The 12,948-nt window shown below is 50.1% G+C and overlaps 1 protein-coding gene across 2 annotated transcripts in view; it reads left to right on the plus strand.

The window, feature by feature from the left end:
- The first annotated feature begins 3,586 nt into the window (after nt 1-3,586).
- The window catches only part of SORL1 (sortilin related receptor 1), a 155,839-nt gene continuing 146,477 nt past the window's right edge, over nt 3,587-12,948 (plus strand). The window contains exon 1 of one of the 2 annotated variants that reach the window (XM_058289316.1): nt 3,587-4,007. In XM_058289316.1, the coding sequence (XP_058145299.1) occupies nt 3,723-4,007 (285 nt within the window). In that variant the 5' untranslated portion in view covers nt 3,587-3,722. Of the gene's footprint in view, nt 4,008-4,136; nt 4,451-12,948 lie in introns of those variants that run through there. The other variant, XM_023589115.3, reaches the window with a different exon arrangement.

Below are 12,948 nucleotides of genomic sequence, written 5' to 3' on the forward strand. Positions count from 1 at the left end.
CTTTGCCTTCCTGCTGCTTGAGGTGGTGTTAAAACAGGGAGATGGGGTTCATTTACACACTGCTGCGAGGGAGGGAATGTGGGAGGCTAGGGGGGCACTTAGAGCAAGGAGTGCAGCCTAGCCTAGGTGCTCAGGGAGCCCCCTCCGATACCGGAAGGATGAAACCAGACTAGGAGCCAGGGAGGAGGGTGAGTAGACACATTCCAGCATGTGGGGAGGCCACAAGGTGCGAGAGAGGAACAGAAAGAAGTGAGGCTTTGGGGATTTTTTCCCTCTTCTCTTTATGGCTGTTGTTGCTATTTTAAAACCGGACTCCATCTGCATAAAAATGTGGGACTCTGTGACCTCTGTGTGGGTTTCCCGACCCCACCTGTCTCCAGCCTTAGTCCAGGATGGTATAGGATGGGCAGCAGGACAGAGGGGCAGTTTAAAGTCTGGCCAGAGACTCAAGGCATTTTTATGCACAGCTCTGGGTCTGTCATTAAACTACGAGGCATGTTGACTTTCATCGTGATGGTGCTCAGAATCCAATGGCCAGGCTGTGCAAGTTGGCCTCCCCTCCGTCAACACCCCCCACCCCAGTTTGGATGTTATTTTGGAGCTGTGGAGGAAGAGATGGCTTGTTTACAACACAGAACCGGTTTTGAAACACCCCACACATTGCACAATCCAGCACTGACCCTGTCCTGGGTAAACTTGCTTGTGGCCACCCCTTCCTGAGCATTCAGCTTTGCCAAGCCCAAGCTCAAACCCTAGTGGGTTGAGAGGGGGTGGAGAGTGATGACGGCTGCTGCTGAAGCAACCAGGACCCAGAGAGGCGAGATGGCCAGGACAAAATACTATTACAAGAAATACTTGTCCTGCACTTCAGGATCTCACAACTTGATTGAGTGATTCATGGATTGGGCAGCATCCCATTTAAAAGAAGAAGGGACTGCCAGAGAGGTGGGAAGGGGAGCTTGTATAGGGCTAAGGCTGGGTGAGATAAGGTTTCCTTTTGCATGGGGCATTTGCTCTGGGAAGCAAATAAACATTGATTAGCATGATATGCTAATCAGTTCTGAGGAACTCTCTCAGACGGAAACTGGTTTGTGTCAGGTGTTGCTTATCTGCAGTTCTGTAGGGTATTCTTCATTTTCTCGGAAAGTTCCTGCAAGTCACCTGTTTTGTCTTCTGGAAAATTCCTTCTCGGAAAGAGGTCCCACTGAGCTGTGCCTGATGCAGGTGGCCAGTTTTAACTTAAAAATGCTCAGTAATTTGGTAGCAGAGGCAGGTGACTGCAGCGTCACCTGCTTATGATACTGCTATCTGAAGGCCATTACAGTTTGAACAGTTAGTTTATATACATTATCTCCTCTGATACTCTCAGCAACCCTGTGAGAGAGGCATGGATTAAAATCCTCATTGTACAGATGAGAAAACTGAAGCCCAAGGAGGTTAGTTGGCCAAGCCCCATGGCTAGAAAGTGGGTCTTCTGACTCAAAATGCAATGAGTTTTCCACTGTGTTCTGCACTTATGAGGAACACACAACTTGGGGTTTGTGGATTATCCACTTTAGGATGGTATGGAAGGCCGATAATGATTACAGAGGGGGGCTCTCAAGGAGTAAATTAACCATGTTTGGGCTTTCTTGCTGGGTTCCCAGCATCTGAGTTGCAAATAAAAGTAAATACAGCAAACATCAGTAAGTAGCTAACCTTGCCCAATTTATCCTTCCATGTGAATGGCTATCAGCATCTCAAGCTGGGGGTTTGTCTGGGAAAGTGGCTCCCTCTCTTCAAGTCCATGTTTAGGGAATGCATGTCTGCTTTCTGATGGGACTCTGGCTCTTCTTACAGAGAAGGTTCCCATTAAAGAGATGTTGACAGCGATTGCAACAATTGAATCACCTACAGAGTGTTCTGACTTCCTCTCATTTTCTTTTGGGGACTAAATGGGGGTGAAGAAGTCCCTGGTGCTCTGCCAGGAGATCCCTAGAGGGTCTACTCCTATAAGGCTATACTGACCAACAGTCCCTGGGGCTCTGCTAGGAGATCCCTAGAGGGTCTACTACTGTAAGGCCATACTGACCAACAGTGCTGGGCTGGATATGGATAGGGAATGGGAGTGGGAGTGATTTGGTAGCTTTCCAGGAGGATGGGTGAGTTCCTTGGTGGGAGATCCAGAAGATTTCATGGTTATGTTGAGTTGGACAGAGAGACATAACTTGGGCGTGGGAGGAGGTGGGAACTCTGCAGAAGCTGAGGCTGAGGTTCTCAGCAGGTCTGGCATGGGGGACAGGTGGGGTGACAGGAGGCTGTCTTTAGGCAGGTGAAGAAAGGCTGGCCGACTTGTCCCTCCTTTGACAGGTTGCAGTGATGCTGGGTGGGGAAGGTATCTCTGTTAACTGGAAAGTGCCAGAGTGAGCAGGAGTAGGAATCAAGCTACTCTGGTTGGCTGGGGACCAAGGAGCATTTTCAGGGAACTGAACTGAGCCTGTCTCTCCTCTTTAAACCAAGGGCTTGTATGCAACCACAGAAGTAGTCTCTCCTTCAGCCTCGTTCCCTCTGTTTTCAGTCTTAAGAAAAGCAGGATCTGAGCCCAGAGTGCAGTGAAATACAAAATGAAATAGGGGAGGAGGTTGCCGAGAAACCTGAAAAACTACTCGCCTTGAGTATGCTCAGCAGTTCCAAGGGCAGATGTTTTATCTCCCAGTAGTTTAACGATAGTCTGTATCTTCAAGCTGAATTTAGGGTTCATATAAAGTGGGTCCCGGTTCCCCAGCCTTAAAGTCCTTTCCTGTCTGCCCCCGGTGGTAAGCTTTACATCCTTGGGCAAAGGGTCCACAGCAAGGCTGGCTGAAGGGGCTGGTCAATGAGTCCAGTCTATTTCTGACGGTCCAGCTCAGCACCGGCCACTCTGGAGGGCTCACCAGCTCTGTGCTGGGGTCATGGGTCGGGCACAGCCATCCATGGTGCAAGGACCCAGGGAAAACCTGTGGAATTGTCCAGGTGCTGCAAATCCCTTCTCAGATTTGCCCTCGCATTTACTACCTCTGTGCAATGGGTAGGTTTACTGTGTGCTTGGGGTGGAGACAGTTTAGGTTGCTCAGGGGTAGTTTTTGACTGTGTCCACGACTCCACTGGCATTTGGTGCCCAGAGTAGTTGAAACTCTGAGCTCCACCGTGGGGCGGGCTCAGCTGTACTCTAATTTGCCCATTGTGTGCCTGCCCGGAGCTAATTTCTTTTCGCCTCTCGCCTCTCCCTGGGAGATGGGGCGGGACAGAGGTTGTGCAGTCCGAAAAAGAAACGGGCCCCCGCGCAGGTCGACCTCGAGCCGACCCTGCCCAGGAGGCAACTAACTCCGGAGACAACGAGCGCGCCCCGCGCAACTCTCATTCCTGCAGGGTGCTCGCCGAGGCGCGCCCGCCGGGAAGGGGACGCAGCCCCGCGGTCGCTCGCTGCCTTGACTTCCCCATCCCTCGGCGGGGGAGGGGCCGGCCGCCCGGCGGAGAAAGTGCGCGAAGGGGCCGCGGCGGGGAGCCGCCCACGTGACGGCGCCGCGCCGAGCGCCGAGCGGGACCCGGCGGCGGCGGCGGCGGGCGCAGCGGGCGGCCCGGAGCGGCGCGGCGGCCTCGAGCCCCGGGAGCGGTGCGCGCGCCCCGGCCCAGCCCGCGTCCGGGCCTCGCGCTGCACATTCTCTCCTGGCGGCGGCGCCACCTGCAGTAGCGTTCGCCCGAACATGGCGACAGGGAGCAGCAGGAGGGAGTCGCGGCTCCCCTTCCTCTTCGCCCTGCTCGCGCTGCTGCCGCCCTGGGCTCTCGGCGAGGTCTGGACGCAGAGCCTGCACGGCGGCAGCGCGCCCTCGCCCCAGGACCGCGGCTTCCTCGTGGTGCAGAGCGACCCGCGCGGGCTGCGGCTCTGGGCGCGCGGGGATGCCCGCGGGGCGAGCCGGGCGGGCGAGCAGCTGCTGCGGACGAGACGGAGCGCTGCCCTGCAGGCAGAGCCCATCAAGGTGTACGGACAGGTGAGCAGTTTCGCAACCCTCCTTCCTCCAGCTCTTTCCTCAACCTGCACTTCTTCTCCCCCGCATCCATCCTTTGCGGTCGCCTCCCAGGTGCAGGCACCACTGGGGACTTCCCGGCTTGCATTTGTCCCCCCTCCCCCGCATGAGTACTACCGTCCGCACTTGAATTACATTGATCTTTCCTTTTTGCTGTCGGGTGTTAGCAAACATTCCGGGTAACTCGCGGGATGCAGTGCCTATTTCCTCAGTGTGTGTGCAGACCCGGGTAGTTTCAAGCAGGTATAGGAGGGGTGCAGCTTCATTTTACCTCTAGATAAAAAACGGGCTTTCTTTAGTGTATCATCAGTTGGCAGTGAAAGCGAGCACCCTGCAGTTGCAGTACACTGAAACAGAACAGCGAGAGGAGGGGGTTTCCACACTTAGCATTTTCAACCACAATAAAGGTGAGCAAACTTAAAAGTATGCCGACTGTCTTGGTATAGCAAAAGCAAGGTGTGTGTGTGTGTGTAAGGGCTGAATTTTGTATGTGTGGGATTGGGGGTATCAGAGTCTACCTTTTTCTCCCACTTTTTAAGGTATGGATTATTTTGAACGGGGATATATACCCCATGGCACTTGGGGGTTTGGAAATACTGCCAGAATTTTGGGGGTATTATGATTCAGTAAGTGATTTATTTCTATCCAGGCAATGGGTTTATCAGATTATAAGTAACATGAATTTCACTTTTATGGCCGGACTTATGGCTTGGAATTACAAACCGGATTTGTAGGTTAGTATCAGCAGTGGCAGAATTAATTCGGCCGTTTTATTGCCTCATGAGACTCCTCGTCCTGCAGTTAAGATTGACATCAGTAAAACCAGAAGGTCGGTGCGGGAGAAAAGCAGGGACTGGAGGAGGCAGTCAGTATGCACGGTTGCTCCAGTCAAATTGCCCCCCTATAAAGTAGAAATTAAAAGGTTGGGTTGAGTTCTGTTTCTCTTCGCTGTTTTGCCTTCGCCGTTTCTTCAGGGAATATAAACAGTCAAAAATTAAACCCTTGGAGCCAGGAAGACCCTTATAAGCCACCCCACCCTATTGTGTCTTTTTGTGACACAAAGCTGGGAAGGTGAAGTGACAATCCCAAGGTCACACTGGCTGGGTTGCCCGCTTTTTAGTTTTGGTCTGCGGGCCTCTCTGAAGTCTGGGTGAGCTTTGGGTGATCAAATAGTTACCCTGTCTTTATACAAAGCTCCTTAAAGATCTCCTTTCTAAAATAGAATAGGTGTGGCTAGAAGGGGGGTGGTGGAGGTGAGTGGGTGGGAGCATTTGACTTTCATCTACCTTGAGCTTCTGGGCAATAGTGTACGCCAGGCTGGAGTCCGCTGCAGCTGGGTTCCCTCCTGAGCATAGATCCTTGTCCCCCCTCCCCCATGCCCATCTGAAATTCTTTTTTTTGTATTGTTGAAAAGAAGTCAGCGAGGTCCTTGCTCTCAGCGGGCGCCAGTGTTGGGCTTGTGGAGGGTGGGGAGGCAGGAAGACAGGCTCCCTTGTTCACTGAGTCTTCCCGGCCCGCCTGGCCCTGCTGCAGGCTGGAACCAGCTTTCTGGGGGCTGGGAGGGGGGTGCGGGGGAGACAGTACTTCCCAGGGTTCAGGTCCCCGCTGCTGTAGTATTGGCACACAGGTGCCACTTCTTCCTTGAGTTTGTTCTGTGCAAGCTCCTGGGGACTTGGGGCAAGTTCAAGATGAGCTCTGTTCTCATTGGGAGTGATTCCAAAAACCTCAGCCTTTATGTTTCTGGGCCAGCCAGATTGAGTTTGGTTCAGCTGAAGGATGGAGAAGTAGGAGCCCAATTCCTTCCTAGTGAGGCATTGGTCCCCAAGGGTGAGGATCCAGGGCAGCTTTTTTCTGCTTTGTGACTGCCTTCCTAAGCCCTTGTTCTTTGTTGCTATGAGCTTGGTAACAAGTGGCATTGATGTGGATGTGCACGGATTTGAGTTAGGTAGAAGGAGGAACTTCCTGGCATTGACCTTTCTGCCACAAGCTCCATCTGGTGCAGACGCTTCAGGCTGCCAGTAAAGGAATCAGACGGAAGGGGCCTGGGGCACCCCTCTTGGAACTCTGGAGTAACACCTCTTTGGAATAACCGTTCTAGCTGGGGTAACCGGTTGCTTCTGTTTTCCCTGGCATGCACCTGGTTTATCAGTTGTCCCTGCTGGTTATGGATAGTGCCCTCCTCATTCTCAAAGGTGTCAGGATGTGGTCTGTTATTTATATGCTCATTCTACTTCTAGCACGAAGCCAGACTCCACTTTCTACTCTCTCTTCCTTTTAAACTTCTAGACCAAAGGATCGCAATATTTACCTACGAAATCGCTAGCATTGAGCGTGGTTCTATATAGAGGTGCAGGTGGGGGCGGGAATCCAATTTCATTCCTGCTGTCCAAAAACTTAGAATTTAAGGAGGAGATAAGGCGGATGCAGATAAAGGTATGTAAATCTAGCAGACGGGAACCAAAATGCACAGGCACAAGAGCCAGCCACCACTCCAGACCGCCTGGGTAGTGAGGCTTTTGGGAGGGTGTGGGGAAGATGGCGTGATGGGGCCAGATATTCTGCAGCTTCTTGCCCTCTGACCTTTGAGGGAGGCTAAGAGGATACCTGGAAGCACCGATTAGGGCTGGAAGCAGAGCAAAGAAGCTCCAGAGGTTATTTTAAGGCCATCAGCTTCAGGGACAGGAGGAAGAAGGCTTTTTTTTTAATTTGCAGGGAGAAACCTGCACCTGAGAAAGAGCCCTCTGTTGTGTACTCTGGGCCTGTTTTTTTCCTGCTTTGCTGACCTATGCTTAGTTGTTAGGAGCCTGTTTGTCTTCAGGTGCTCCAACATGGGAGACTGGTTTCTGCCGTGATTATTTAGAAGCATGTTTGTAATAAGAAAATGTGGTCATTGTGGTGAAAATAATTTCACATCAGATATTAGGACTTTCCTACCCAGGCGCAAAGATTGGAAGTTGAGTCTCTCCCTAAACAGGCCAAGTCCAAGGAGAGGGATTGCATACTTGTCACATTCACTTTCTTCCTGATTTCATGTCAGGTCCACGCCTCCATGCCATCACATTTGCTTTGCCCCCCCCACCTGAATTGGTCTTCCCCCATCCTCTCCTGTCCTGAAAAAACCTTATTCTTCGACCTCCAGTTGTGAAGTTACCTCTTTGTATTCCCAGACTCTCTGGGAAGAGTTCTTTTGAGCTTGATTCACAGCACTTAACTGCCCTGTGCTGTGTAATTACCTGTTTAACTACCTGATCTTTCTATTTGCTCTTCGAGGGCATGGAGCAAGTCTTTCCAATGTTTTCCTGGCATTTGGAAGACCCTTAATGAATATTTGTGGAATAAGAGAGACCTGGAGGAGAGGTTTTATATATTAACGTTATGTAAAGGTATTTGTAAGGGGGGCCATGATGAACCCACAAATGGCTAGTGAGAATTCGCTTCCTCGGTCGTAAGGATACCAGTGGAATGGCGCACAGGGAGTGGAACCCTGATTTTCCTGTGCCATCTTGGGAGTGACTTTGAATGAGGAGCTGGGATTCTGTACAGAATCATCCCTTGTAGGGCTAATGGTATTGTTGTGGAGGAAAAATCCTTTGGAATGAAGCTCAAAGCCTAACAGGATTTACAGGTTTATTTTCCTTCCAACAAACTATAAACTCTCTGTTCATAATTCGTACATCTTAGAGGACAGGGAGTATTCAGTGTCCTTATTTGAGACTGAAAATAAAGTGTCTGTTACAGCACAAGGCCCTGGGACAAAAGGCTTCCTTTGGGGTAGAATACTGTTTAGCTTTGGATCTCCTTTGAGTAGATTCTTGCAGGATGCACTTGCTTGGGAAAGAATTGGCTGGCTGATTCTGAAGTTGGCTCTTGGACCTTTCTGCTTCCAGAAGACGAGAAGGCTATGGGGCAAAGCATTTGCTGTTTCTAGTTTGCTTCTATCAAAGTGAAGAGTTGCTTAGATTTGACTTGATAAGGGACTTGACCTTGAAAAATTCTTCCTGGTTCCACTTGGCATCTTTTTGTTGCAGGAAGTTCTGTGCTTAGCCTCTGGGCACTATGTGGTTCATTAAGAGCTTGGGTGTCTTGGGGAATGGGGGGCGGAGGCTTTGAGAGGTGGAAGGAATGGGAGGGAAGGAGACTGAGAGAAGTAAAGAGCCGAAAATTAAAGGGAGGAAAGGAAAAGCCATCTAATTTGATAATTCATGCCCACAAAACAAAAATTGTCCAAAAGACTATAGAGTGACAAGTGAGTTTCCCTCCCCGCTCTGGTGTCCCCCATTCATGTAGCACCCCTGCCCCGTTGGCAACTGCTGTCATCAGTTTTTTACATATCCTGCTATAAATAGTCTCTGCATATGCAACATATATGTACATACAATTTGAAACTTGAATTATTAGTGGCTTACTGTTATCCATAGTCCCTGAGTTATGAATGAGATGAACTCCAGTCTGAAAATATATATGCACATAGAATTTGTCTGTGACGTGTTACGGTATGAAAGATTGGTTAGTTACTCTTTCCCACCTCAAGGGCTCCAGAGGGCTGGGAGAGCAACATAATATAGCTTTCTTCTAACTTGGAAAGATGCTAGAGGCTTAGAGCCCAGGTTTGCCAGAACACCAGAATATGGAGATCATGGATCTTGGTTTTAACTCGCATTCTTTTCAAGAATGTTTTCTTTCATATTCTGTAAAAAGAAGTTAACAGTATGTTTAATAAATTGCTTTGAGACCTGGGATCCAGGAGGCAGATCCAAAGAGCAGCTGACATCCTGAAGCAGCAGGTGTGTATGTGGCAGGGACATTGCGTTGTCAGATGGTGGTCTTTTCCTCCTGCAGAGATGGCAGCCGTCTTTGTAGTGTCATTGTTTAATCCCAGGGCAGAGAAGGGCGGAGCCAGCCTTCTAGCATCCAGTGGAAAGGAGGGACACAGGGGCATTCTAATAATCTGGAGAGCAGGTAATAAAAAACAACAATAAAACGTATTCATTTAGTCTTTTTTTTTTAAAGCATCAGTTTACCTTCATAATTTTCATAATTAAATTGTGAATGAATTTGCATTCTTCCCGCAGAAAATCAGCTGACATGGGAGATGGCTGGCAGAAACCGGCTTGGGGAAACCCAGTTTGGAGTTGACAGTAATTCACAACAATAATTCAGAGGCAGATAATTGAGAGGGGTGTGTGTAGACGCTGAGGTATTACGCTGACCTCTCCCCCATTTCTTTAGATTTAGATTGGGTTTGGCTGTTCGATCTGGGCTGTGGGAGGTAGGGCATTCCACGTGGAGGTACTCAGAGGAGCTTCCTATGCATTTGCTAGGACCGCCAGAACCTATTGGCAGGTGGATATTCAGTCCAGCCACGTAGATGCAAAAAATCAATTTCCCTCCATTTAAAATGAGCTGCAGTTAATTTCGACCTAATTTATTGGTTTATCGACCTTTTTGAACCTTGGGCCTTGGAAGAAGTGGCACAAGCAGCTTTCTAGCACTGAAGTGGCTGCTGGGGCTAAAAACCAGGCAAGGCAGGGTGGGCCGCGGACGGGGGTGTCTTCAGCTCAGAAGGTCAGATCTGGGCCTCAGCATATGTGATTGGGAGACATGAGGAAGACTTTGTACATTTTGGGGTGGGTTCCATAAGAATAGAAATTCGTCATCATGACCACAGCAGTGAGTTACAGATAATTACGGATTCTGTTGTCTACCAGGTCATCGTCACAATAATGGTAACGTCCACGGCCACATGGCTGCCGTGAGCCGAGAGCTGGAAGTTCCTGCCTTCCTGGCCTCACGGTGATCCTCTAATGCAGCGTGGGCTAATAGATCTTACTGGCCTGTTGGAAGTGTTCTGTAGCTGTGCTGTTCAGTATGATAGCCACTAGCCGTTTGTGGCCGTCGAACACTTGAAATGTGGCTGGTGCAACTAAGGAACTGAGCTGTCGTACTTTCCTTTTTTTGAGGTTCCGGGGCTGGGGATTGAACCAGAGATCTCAGGAGTGGGAAGCTGGCATGCAACCACTGAGGCACATTGGCTCCCCTGAGTTGGTTTTTTCATTTGTTTGCTTGTTTATTTTTAGGAGGCACTGGGAACTGGACCCGGCACCTCCCATGTGGGAAGCAGGCACTCAACCGCTCGAGCCACATCCACTCCCCAACGTTTAATTGTACTTAAAGCTGAAATAGCCACATCATGTGGCTGCCGCTACTGAATTAGAGGCACAGCTTTACTAGGTGGGGGGAGGCCGCCCTCTTCCTCACCCTCAAGAGAAGCTGTTGTTACTACAGCGAAGGCCTCCGTTTGTTCCATCACAAACAGGGTGGGAGAGTGAGAGGAGGAGTTGGGCGTAGGTGGCTGCTGACCGCCACGTTGAGTAGTGGGGACAGCGGCCTTTCCTTCCTAGGTGGGAATGCACTGGGGACCCTGGAGAGGTGAGTCCTTCCCTCCCAGAGCCCCTTTTTAGGGGATGCTCCTTCCAGCAGCAGTTGGGGTTATGGAGAGCGCTCAGGGGCTCACCAAACCTCTAACCTGGCCTTGCACAAACAGCCCAATGGACCCAGGCTTTCCTGAGGTGGCGAGCAAACCCTGCCCCCTTCTGTTTAGCAGCGAACCGTGTCAGCAGTGCTTAACTGAAGGGGCCGTCTCCCCCCCGCTGCCCTGTGCTTCCTGTGCTCTGGTTGCCTAGCCTCGATGGGGCCGCGTCCGTCTTTCATCCCTCCAGCCCTTCGGGCTGGCATGAAGACAAACAGTCCAGGCCCGTGGCGCTCGCCTTGCATCCAGCGCGCCCCGCCTTGCAGGCTGGCCCTTTAACTTCGCATGCCATTACAGTGGCTGCCGCTGCAGGCTTTTGCCCTGGAAAACCGGGGCCCTTCACAGTGATTTATCTCCAGTCCCTGGAATTAGATTAAAAACACAGCTACGATTCTCAGAAAGGCAGGCTGATGTGATTACATCCCCAGTCCATGTGGCACACGAGGGCAATAAAGAGATGCGCGTATATAAAATGCGGTTTGTGCCATGTTGGGGCCAAGCTGCTGTTGGTTATCCGTTTGCTTTTTGTTTTTGATTTTGCACGGAGCAGGTAACTGATATTGCTTCTGTTGTTTAGAAAGAGATTAGCCTGTCGAGTAGAAACCCTCCTCCCCCCAATAACTGGACCGAAGGGGGGCTTTAAAAGAAAGGGGGGCTAGAGAGGTGGTCATGAGAAATAAAGGGTAGGTAAAATCCCGAGTCGGGATTTTAATACGTTAGTGTCTTCCAAGGGTGAGTTCCATCTTCTTTTGGTGGGCTGAAGAGCTGGAAGAATAGTGTTATGACGAAATTTCTAATTCTCAGGAAATCTCTGTCTCCCGAAAGCATTGGGCAAAGCTTGGGTGATCTGAGGGCTTGGAATCAAAGCAGCCTCAGGAGAGGGGCTGTCTAGGGAGGCTCAAGTGGGCGCAATGAGATGAGGAGTTTTGCCTGTAGCTCTGGGGCCCGGGACCCAGGGAATAAAGGACCCTCTTTCCCTGTTAGTGGGGGATGCATGGAGACCATTACCCACGGGCGCTTTGAAAAGAGCTGGGGAGGTGGCAAGTGGCCTGAGAAACTGGGAGGAATGTTTGGAAGAGACTGGAATCTTAAAAAAAAAAAGCCCTGTGTTCGATGAATTGAGCAACATGAGACTGTCTACCCATGACTTATCTCCTCTGTATATATTTAGTTCCCTGAACTTCTCTCTCTGGGTAGTAAAAGAAAAAAAAATCATGCTGTTAACCGTGTCTGCAAGTTTGCTGAATTTGGCAACGTGTGTTGCTGGTGGTGGTGATGGAAGGTTACCCCAGAAACAAGGCTGAGGCCTTGACTACACAGAGGAGAAAAACCAGGGGGCGGATGGAGAGGGTTTAGTTAGAGGTGAAAGAGCTATCAGAGCAAAATTCAGCCATCACAGGGGGGTCTGGGGGCTGCCACCCGGGGCCTTGACACCCTGGCAGCTCAGGGGGCAGCTCCTGTTGCTGAGAAGTTTGCCCCTCTGTTGGGTTGGACTTGTTTTTCCCTCCGTCTCCACTGGCCTTGTTTAGAGCTGCTTTCACAGCAAGGCAAAGAAGGCACCCCTAAGATCTCGAGACTTTGGTTCTGGAATGCAGTGTTTACGTGCATTTCCTTTGTGGTAAGGGGAGTGCTAGAAAACAGTGTGCCCTCCCCACTGAAGCCTAGGGGGGGCAGGTATTGATTTTTCCCCAGGTTTCTGAGCTTCTGCTGGGGAGTGAGGGGCAGACCCCCAAGCATGGGTCTCGGCTGCCAGGTCTGAGCTTGACTCAGGCTGCAGTGTTTCATCATTTTATCTACACTGCCAGCTCATAGGCCTCAGTGTGCTAGCCCTGGTGATGATGCAAATGGTAGATTGTTTATGTGGTGCCATTTTGTCAAGAACGGCTCATTTTGGAAGAGAGCATATTTGGTGAAAATAAATACTATTTTAGCACTTTGAAGTTTATGCAATATATTTATGTGCTGTATCGTATCAGATTCTTACAATGGTCTGTTACGTTGAGAAGGTAAAGATGCTGCTTCCTCTCCTTTCACAGGTGAGACTTAAGGCTGAGAAAGGTGAAGTGCCTAAACCAAAGTCACCCGCTAGGTAATTGCAGCGACCAAGACTCAGACCCAAACTTTCTGACTCATTTCACATTTACTGTGCACACTTGCCTCCTGTAAATAATCTAGTGAAAGCCTTACTTTCAGGCAGGGGTCCACAGCCTTTTGGCTATGAAGAATTTTATTTTTCCTCCTCAAAAATCTCTTGGAATCCTTCCCTTTCCTTGGCTCTTGGTATTCTGGTCACACTGATTTTTTCTTAACTTTTCAGATACTACAAACAACCCCTTCCCATTCCTGGCCTTTGCTGTTCTCTTCTCCAGGATTGCA

The sequence above is a fragment of the Dasypus novemcinctus genome, chromosome 27 (genome assembly GCF_030445035.2).
Source record: "Dasypus novemcinctus isolate mDasNov1 chromosome 27, mDasNov1.1.hap2, whole genome shotgun sequence".
Lineage (NCBI taxonomy): Eukaryota > Metazoa > Chordata > Mammalia > Cingulata > Dasypodidae > Dasypus > Dasypus novemcinctus.